The following is a 9,172-nucleotide window of genomic DNA, read 5'->3' as shown; positions in this document are numbered from 1 at the left end:
TTGTTTTCGTCTCAGTTTTGTTGCTATTTTCACACCTTTTTTCCAAAAGCTTTTGGATTGGGGTAAAGCATGAAGCCTGAAGAAGACTGATCTCAGTCGAAACGTCGCGCACAAGCACGCCATTTCTATTTTGTACCCTAACCCTAACCCACCCTGGTGGCAACTAATGGGGACCCTAAAAACAAATAAACAAACTAATAAACAGGAATGGACGGTCGGGCTGCTCTATTATTGAAAAAATAATAATCACGAAATAACGACATGTTGTGTGTGTGATTGAGGTGAATGCATTTGTCGAATGGCGAAAGCGTTGGACTTGGCGAGCCTAGAGCTAATTGGTGGACGATGCCTGTCCATTCATGTCTCTGTTTTCCAGGCTCTGTTTACGGCTTTAACGTGGCAGTGCCCCCACCCGTGCAGCAGGCGGCGTTGAAGAAGGAAGCGCCGCTCCGACTGCACAAAATCATCTACAAACTCATCGAAGAACTCCAGCAGGAACTGAGCCTCCAACTCCCTCCCGCCACCACCGAGATCCTCCTGGGTATGAGACCAGGACCGGGACTGGGATTAGACCGGGATAAAGCCTGTGTGTGGTCTGTTTCAGGGGAGGCCAGTGTCCTGATGATCTTTGAGGCCTCCGTGGGGAAGAAGAAGGTCCCAGTGGCCGGATGCAGAGTCCAGAGGGGAGTCCTGAACAAGAAACACAACTTCAGAGTCCTGCGGGGGAGAGCAGTACTGTGGGTGGGTGAGTACTACTGCAAAATGATTACTATTACTGCTACTACTGTGAAATCAAGTCCAGAGAAGAGTCCTGTACGTGAGGCAGCAGTGCACTGTGAGAAGGCTTTAAGCCTTTACAAGATATACTGTAGTTGCCCTTTTACAAGACATAGTTGCCCTTTATTTTCTTTCTGTCTAAGAGCAACTGTAACGAGTGAATATTTCCACTGTGATCTGAATTAATCTTAATCTTCCTTGACCCTAACCTGGTCTGGTCTGGTCTGGTGCAGGTTCGCTGTCGGCCCTGAAGCACCATAAGGACGAGGTCCCCTCGGTGAAGGTGGGGATGGAATGTGGACTTTCTGCTGAGGGAGACGTGGAGTTCAGCCCCGGGGACGTCATCCAGTGCTACGAGCTGCAGGACTATGTCCAGACCACGAGCTGGACCCCGCCCGGATTCTGAACCCAGACCGGGACTGGGACTAAAGAGCCGCCGTCCAGGTGGTACGGAGCGTTGTGCGGGTCCTCGTCCTAACCTGAGCGTCTGAAGGGGTCCAAGCTGCTCCAGTCTAGGGCCACTTATGGGATGTGGTGCGTTTAGCCTGTGGTATGCAGCTCATGTGAGGGGCCTTTTAGCAACAGTTTCCTTTTACAGAGAATAAAAACAATGCTTTTCTTGTTTGGAAACATTTGGATATGGCACTTGAGCCCAGTACAGTATTTTAAGTTGTTAAAGCGGGGGTAATATGCTTTTTTCAGTCACATAGCACCAGTCTATATCACACTACAATGATGACAAACCTTCTGTTGGTCTGTAAATGCAGTAAATTAGAATAACTGCCTTGTATAAAATGTCTCTCTCAAAATGGCTGTAGTGAATGTCTTGAAATAGGCCTCTGTCTCTTTAAGAACCTCTGAGCCTTTAGACACGCCCCCTCCACACGCTGTCTGTGGCATCAGTGGGGAGGGGGTTCTGCTGAGGAGCAGTGGTTGGTTACTCGGCTGGTGACCAAAGCTCGGAGGCGTCTCCAGGAGGTGGGGGCGTTCCTAGGAGGACTCAGGCAAACCTATCCCTAAAATGGCCGCCATCAGAGTTTTTACAGATGACTCAGAAATACGTGAATGTGCCAAGGCAACACTTCAGCCATGTTTTTAATGAGGGACTGACAGAATAACATGATGGAAAGCTTGAAAAAGTCCATTTTGCATAAAACCCCCCCTTTAAATGTAGTAAAATGGAGCAGAGATGAAATTAAGGAAGTAGTTTCCTCGGCTGTAGCTTAAACGTAGCTCCACAGCACCACCGACGGGTCACTCCTAAAGTGGTCTGGACCGGTTTAAACACATAAAGTCCTTAAAACACATGTTTAAATACAAACCTGTGAGGAAAACTTCCCTTAAATCGAACTCCTCAAGTGACCTGCTCTGCTCCCGGACTCTGACCACCTCCAGGACTGGACAATGGGCTAAAACTGGATTAAATCATGGGGGAAGAACCTGAGACTTGAGACCTGGTTCTGAACCAGAGCTTTAGAAAATAATTTATGTTTTTGTAAAGATGATGTTCTGAACTTCTGTTTCCTAACGAGGGTCTCATTGTGTTTCACGTGAGGAAATGAGAACTTTGGCTTTCCTGTTTTGCCTTTTTCTATGCACTGTTTAACCTCTTAACCCCCACCTGAACCGAGCACATTATCTCCAGTTTGAAAAAATAACCACGAAAACAAGAACAAAACAAGGATGGAAACGCAACTAAAAAGTATTAAGAAAGCCACAAAAGAGCAACAAAACATGTGACAAAAAAGCAATGAAAGTGCAGAAAAAGAGTGACAAAACTCAACAAAATAGTAGATGAAAAAGAAAGTGAATAAAGGAATGGGGGAAATGCATCAGCGCGTCTTTGACTCTTCCCAAGTGGCTGTTCCTCCTGAGGAAATGCTCCCCTCCTCACCTCTTCATCTCAGATAAGCTTCATCCTTTCACCGCAATGTAAAAGCACTTTTTGCTCTTTAGTGAAACAGTTGCGCGGGGAGGCGGAGCAAGAGGTGGAAGGTGGGAGGAGCTTATGGGGAGATTGTTTAAAAACCAGGAAATGAAAAACAATCTTGCATTTTCCAAGATTTCCAAGTGTGTGATAGTGATAAAGATGCATTTCTTTGTCTTTGTCTTTCAACCCCAGTGAATTTTCTCCAGTTTGGCTTTACCCAAATCTAAAAGCTTGGAGCCTATAGGCCAGAGTAATGCCTAGTTTGATAACTAAGAAACAGACTTTTTTTGACATTTGTTTTTGTCACTTTTCTCTTTTGTGGCTTTTCCATCCATGTTTTCATCACAATTTTGTCACGTTTTTGTTGCTACTTTGACACAAGAATCTTTTAGATTTGGGTAAAGCCAAACTGGAGAAACTGCTTGGTTAAAGGCAATTTACCTGATTGTATGCTTTGTTCACAAACGATGGAAGAGTGAGGGAAGTGGCCCAGAGTCATTCCTAACTTTCTAAAATCCCACTTCTTCACGGGGATGAGTTTATGAGCACTTTACAACTGTCGAGGAAGGATAAAAAGGATAAAATCGATATAAAGACTTTAGACTCTGCGCTTTTTACACAAATGTCGGCTTTTACGAGACACTGAAGGACAATAAAGCGGCCAATCGGAGACGGTGCAGTGCAGAAGGCCCGCCCCCTGCGCAGTGCTCGCCTCTGATTGAACAAATGAAAAGGAAATGTTTTAGGGAAATTCAAACAAAGGAATGAAATCTGGTCCAGACCCTCAGCAGCACGGGAAGTCCAGCTATCAGCCCCGCGCACGCTTCCTGTCTCATTCTGCCCACTTCCTGTCCCACAAACGGAGGAAGGACCAGAGTCTGGACCCTGGGCGGGACTAAAGACGCAGACCCGAGACCGGAGTCCAGACCGGGGAGGCTGATGGAGCAGGACTGACCCGAAGACGATTCAAACCACCGGATCCAACCAGGTCTGAGACACATTTTATATGTTTTCACCTTTATTTGAGACAAAGAACTGGACTAAAGGGAGGGTTTATTCATTTCACCTGAAGGGCAATTCAAAACCCCTTATGAAGAAATCTTTCTGTCTAATAATAAAATAATTGAATAAACAATGCCATAATTAAGGTCTTAATAACATTGGAAAGCAGTGAATTTGATTCCAACAGTCATAAGATCTCAATGTCTTTTGTAATTTTGTCACGACTCAACTTTTTAGTCCAAAAGTTCATAGAAAATGTGAGAAATATAGATCTAACACATGGAGCTCCTAATACAATCTAATAATGAGGTCATTGTTTTGATGTAAAGTAAGTAGTTATATTATTATTTAGTGAAGTCTCTCATTAGATCTCGCGTCCATTATCCTCCGGCGTCGACCAATGAGACGAGCTTTTCCTGCGAACCTGCCTATCGGGTCCAATCAGGGGGAGGAGCTTGATTGTTTACTTTTGCAAATCCTGTTCCTGCTCTGCTCTCATTCTGCAAACTAAGAAGTTAAAGATCTTTAATACACACATCACATTGTACTAAATTTAGTTACGCACGATGTATCAATGTGTTTCTGTACTTTTGAACTCCACATGACCAAATGTGGCTACAACAATCACGCCTAACCTTGAATGTAAAGAAGGAGAACAAACTCTGGAAAAATCTGTAAAATTTTCAAAATATACAAAAGCTGGCTCGTCTCAGATCGGTGAACAGAATCACACATGACTCCGCACCTGCTCCTCTTCAGAAATGTGTACAATTAACCTCTTAACTCCCGCCTGAACCCAGAGGATCTTTTTCCTCACGTCACAGATTTTTATTTTCCATCCTTTTTTGTTGGGTATTTAACTAATTTTTGTAACTTTTTTGTCCTTTTTTTTGTCACATTTTTATCACATTTTTGTCACATTTTGTCACATTTTTTTTGTCATTTTTTATAAAAATGTTTCTCATTTTTTTGTCACATTTTTGTCAATTACTTGTGACATTTTTGTGACATTTTTGCCACTTTTTCATCAATTTTTCATCACTTTTTTGTCAGTGTCTTCTCACTTTTTTGTCACATTTCCACCATTATTTTCGTCTCAGTTTTGTTGCTATTTTCACAGCTTTTTTCCGGAAGCTTTTGGATTGGGGTAAAGCCAAACTGGAGGAAATGTGCTCAGTTCAGGTGGGAGGTAAGGGGTTAACATCTCAAGTGACAAATCGAGCTACACGCTCCTCCTCTAGAGGGCAGTGTAGTGTCCCAATACGCAAAACTTCATTTGCACAAATAAAAAAAATCAAACAAGTTCTAGTACTTTTACCGGGGCCAAACCTGCGGCACTAACAGGGGCCGGTTTTAGGTCCCTCATTATTCTATGACAAAATGTAGCTTTTGCTTATTCATTGTGAACCACTGGGGGCAGCACTGAATTGCGACAGTGGCGCAGATGGTAGAGCGGGTCGTCTCATGATCAGAAGGTCGGGGGTTCGAATCCCACCTCCTGAAAGTGCACACTGCAGACTTATGCAGAATGAAATGTAGTGTGATTGGTAAAGTGTTATGTGATTGACTGTTAGAATAATGAATGGTCATGCTGTATAATGTTATTTATTTTTGATGTAACCCGGGACTACAGATGGAAACTAGCTATTTAGCTCTAATCTGGTGTAGTACATCTGTCTCTTAATGTCTCTGTTCATTGTCCCTTCAATAAAGATTAAGTAAAGTAATATTTATTGAACATGGGGCACTGATACAGTGAATTCTACTGAACCCTGGGAATGAATGGAGAAAACAACATGACTTAAAAAAATTACATCCTGACCAAGACTTAGAAGTAATACGACCCTAATGCTCAGCCCCGGAGCTGCGTCTCTGGAGAAGAGGTGTCTCCATCGTCAGGACTTTGTCCGTCTGAAACCTCAGAGGGATCCTGATAGAGAAAATGAGAAGTTTCCTGTTTCCTGAAGATTCACCGTCTTTAACTAAACACAGACACTCATTACTGCGGCGGTTTGAGCTTTCGGTTCCATGTTAGGCACATCCTCACACACGAGGAGGAAGTGCATGTGGCTGAGGTGTTTGGAGTCAGAGCAAAATCTTAAAGGTGAAACGCTGCAAGTGACCAGTTAAAAATAATAAATTAAAGAGATCAACCTTTATGTAGATTACTGGGAAAATATTGCATTGCAAGTAATTATTTGCATATGTATTATTTTTAGTAAAGTCCCTCCGTCCTGGATCTCTGCAGCTAATCAGAGGTTAGTCTCCTCCTGCGTCGACCAATGAGATGAGCTTTTCCTGTGAACCAGCCTGTCAGATCCAATCAGGAGGAGGGGGAGGAGCTCGGTTGTTTACTTTTAAAAATCCTGTTCCTGCTCTCCACATTTTGCAAACTAAGAAGGGCTTTCTGGTTCACGCGGGGAGGAATGTGATTGTTTACTTTAAGATTCCACTCTTATCTAACCTCACTTTGCAAACTTGCAGACTATCACTTTAAATAATATTCAGGAGTACTAAGTGGAAACAAATCTGTAGAAATGACCATATTTGGATTACAGATTACATTATTTGTGAATGAATAAGCGTGGGAAAGACCAGGGAGCGACAAAAAGAGAAATTAAATCAAAGACTTTAAGGGACAAAACGAGACACAGTCGGCTCCATTGTGAGCGGAGGAATGTGCAGATACCTTTTGTTGAAGGTTTATAAAGTCTGTTTCCTGTTTGTGTCGTTTTTTTTTCTTCCATATTTTCTAACTTTATCTAGTCTCGCACAACAAACATGTTCATGTGACTGGTGTTCAAATAAGCCAAATGCCCATCTCGGGTCGGCCGATGCATTATGGGTAATGGAATTTATTTTGGCTACTAAACAGTATTGATAGTTAGCGTAAAGCAACGTAGAAAGCTCTGATTTGGACCGTTTTAACCGCTTGTCGTCGCCGTGGAGCTTGTTACAATATTAGCATAAAGTCTATTTTTACAACCTCGGCTGCGAACGGAGAAACAGAAACTGAAAGAACTGAACGGCCGTTCATATGTAGAGATGCTTCAAAGTGACGACCACTCCTTGTTCACATAGTTGGAAAAACTATGTGATAAAAACATTTCTGACCCTCGAAAGCGACTGTTGGACAAAGTGCAGGGTCTGAAACTGTGGCCTCAAGTCGCCGACATTCAGAATATTTAAACTGGAATGAGAAATAAACAAGTCGTTTTGGGGTTTTTTTTGTCAATAAGGAGGTGGACAGTAAATGAAATCTTTATTTTATTATTATTGTGACCAGAGATACACATACACATATAGGCTAGGCCTCTAAATTCACTTTATTTGTATTATTCACGAGTGATCTGATGGTACAACATGGCTGATCGATCACTGATGTGACAGACGGAAATGTACCCACGATATTTAACATCAGCACCGTTTTCAAACTTTCCCTGTGATTTCAAGACGAATTTAAATGATTTAAAAAGTGGCGGTGTTTGTGTCAAGCTGATCCCAGGTCCTGTCGTCCCCCTGTCCACTATGGTCCACTGTGGTCCACTATGGTCCACTGTGGTCCACTATGGTCCACTGTGGTCCACTATGGTCCACTATGGTCCACTGTGGTCCACTATGGTCCCACTATGGTCCACTATGGTCCACTATGGTCCACTATGGTCCCACTATGGTCCCACTGTGGTCCACTATGGTCCACTATGGTCCACTATGGTCCACTATGGTCCACTATGGTCCACTGTGGTCCACTGTGGTCCACTATGGTCCACTATGGTCCCACTATGGTCCCACTATGGTCCACTATGGTCCACTATGGTCCACTATGGTCCACTATGGTCCCACTATGGTCCACTATGGTCCACTATGGTCCACTATGGTCCACTATGGTCCACTATGGTCCCACTATGGTCCACTATGGTCCACTATGGTCCACTATGGTCCACTGTGGTCCACTATGGTCCCACTATGGTCCACTATGGTCCACTATGGTCCACTATGGTCCACTATGGTCCACTATGGTCCCACTATGGTCCACTATGGTCCACTATGGTCCACTATGGTCCACTATGGTCCCACTATGGTCCACTATGGTCCACTATGGTCCACTATGGTCCCACTATGGTCCACTCTGGTCCACTATGGTCCCACTATGGTCCACTATGGTCCACTGTGGTCCACTATGGTCCCACTATGGTCCACTATGGTCCACTATGGCCCACTATGGTCCCACTATGGTCCCACTATGGTCCCACTATGGTCCACTATGGTCCCACTATGGTCCCACTATGGTCCACTATGGTCCACTATGGTCCCACTATGGTCCCACTATGGTCCACTATAGTCCACTATGGTCCCACTATAGTCCACTATGGTCCCACTATAGTCCACTCTGGTCCACTCTGGTCCACTATGGTCCCACTATAGTCCACTATGGTCCCACTATGGTCCCACTATGGTCCACTATGGTCCACTATGGTCCCACTATAGTCCACTATGGTCCCACTATGGTCCCACTATGGTCCACTATGGTCCACTATGGTCCCACTATAGTCCACTATGGTCCCACTATGGTCCACTATGGTCCACTATGGTCCCACTATAGTCCACTATGGTCCCACTATGGTCCCACTATGGTCCACTATGGTCCACTATGGTCCCACTATGGTCCCACTATGGTCCACTATGGTCCACTATGGTCCACTCTGGTCCACTGTGGTCCACTATGGTCCACTATGGTCCACTATGGTCCCACTATGGTCCACTATGGTTCACTATGGTCCACTATGGTCCACTATGGTCCACTATGGTCCACTATGGTCCACTATGGCCCACTATGGTCCACTATGGTTCACTCTGGTCCACTCTGGTCCACTATGGTCCACTATGGTCCACTATGGTCCACTATGGTCCCACTATGGTCCACTATGGTCCACTATGGTCCACTGTGGTCCACTATGGTCCACTATGGTCCACTATAGTCCACTATAGTCCACTATGGTCCCACTATGGTCCACTGTGGTCCACTATGGTCCACTATGGTCCACTATGGTCCACTATGGTCCCACTATGGTCCACTATGGTCCACTATAGTCCACTATGGTCCACTATGGTCCACTATGATCCACTATGGTCCACTATAGTCCCACTATGGTCCCACTATGGTCCACTATGGTTCACTATGGTCCACTATGGTTTACTATGGTCCACTATGGTCCACTATGGTCCCACTATGGTCCACTATGGTCCACTATGGTCCCACTATGGTCCACTATGGTCCACTATGGTCCACTATGGTCCACTATGGTCCACTATGATCCACTATGGTCCACTATAGTCCCACTATGGTCCCACTATGGTCCACTATGGTCCACTGTGGTCCACTATAGTCCACTATAGTCCACTATGGTCCCACTATGGTCCCACTATGATCCACTATGGTCCACTATGGTCCACTATAGTCCA

At 44.5% G+C, this 9,172-nt stretch overlaps 1 protein-coding gene across 1 annotated transcript; it reads left to right on the top strand.

Moving 5' to 3' along the window:
• Positions 1-207: 207 nt before the first annotated feature.
• LOC306961127 (translation initiation factor IF-2, mitochondrial-like) lies at positions 208-1,197 on the top strand (the record flags this gene model as incomplete). Its single annotated transcript, XM_079553743.1, has 4 exons — positions 208-214; positions 377-541; positions 605-745; positions 1,011-1,197. The coding sequence occupies 4 exons, from the start codon at positions 208-210 to the stop codon at positions 1,181-1,183; spliced, it is 486 nt and encodes a 161-aa protein (XP_079409869.1). The 3' UTR covers positions 1,184-1,197.
• Positions 1,198-9,172: the final 7,975 nt, after the last annotated feature.

The sequence above is a fragment of the Gobius niger genome (assembly GCF_951799975.1).
Source record: "Gobius niger genome assembly, chromosome: 3".
In the NCBI taxonomy this organism is placed as follows: Eukaryota; Metazoa; Chordata; class Actinopteri; order Gobiiformes; family Gobiidae; genus Gobius; species Gobius niger.
The sequence above is the reverse complement of the archived record's forward strand: the minus strand, read 5'-3'. Positions and strand labels throughout refer to the sequence as shown.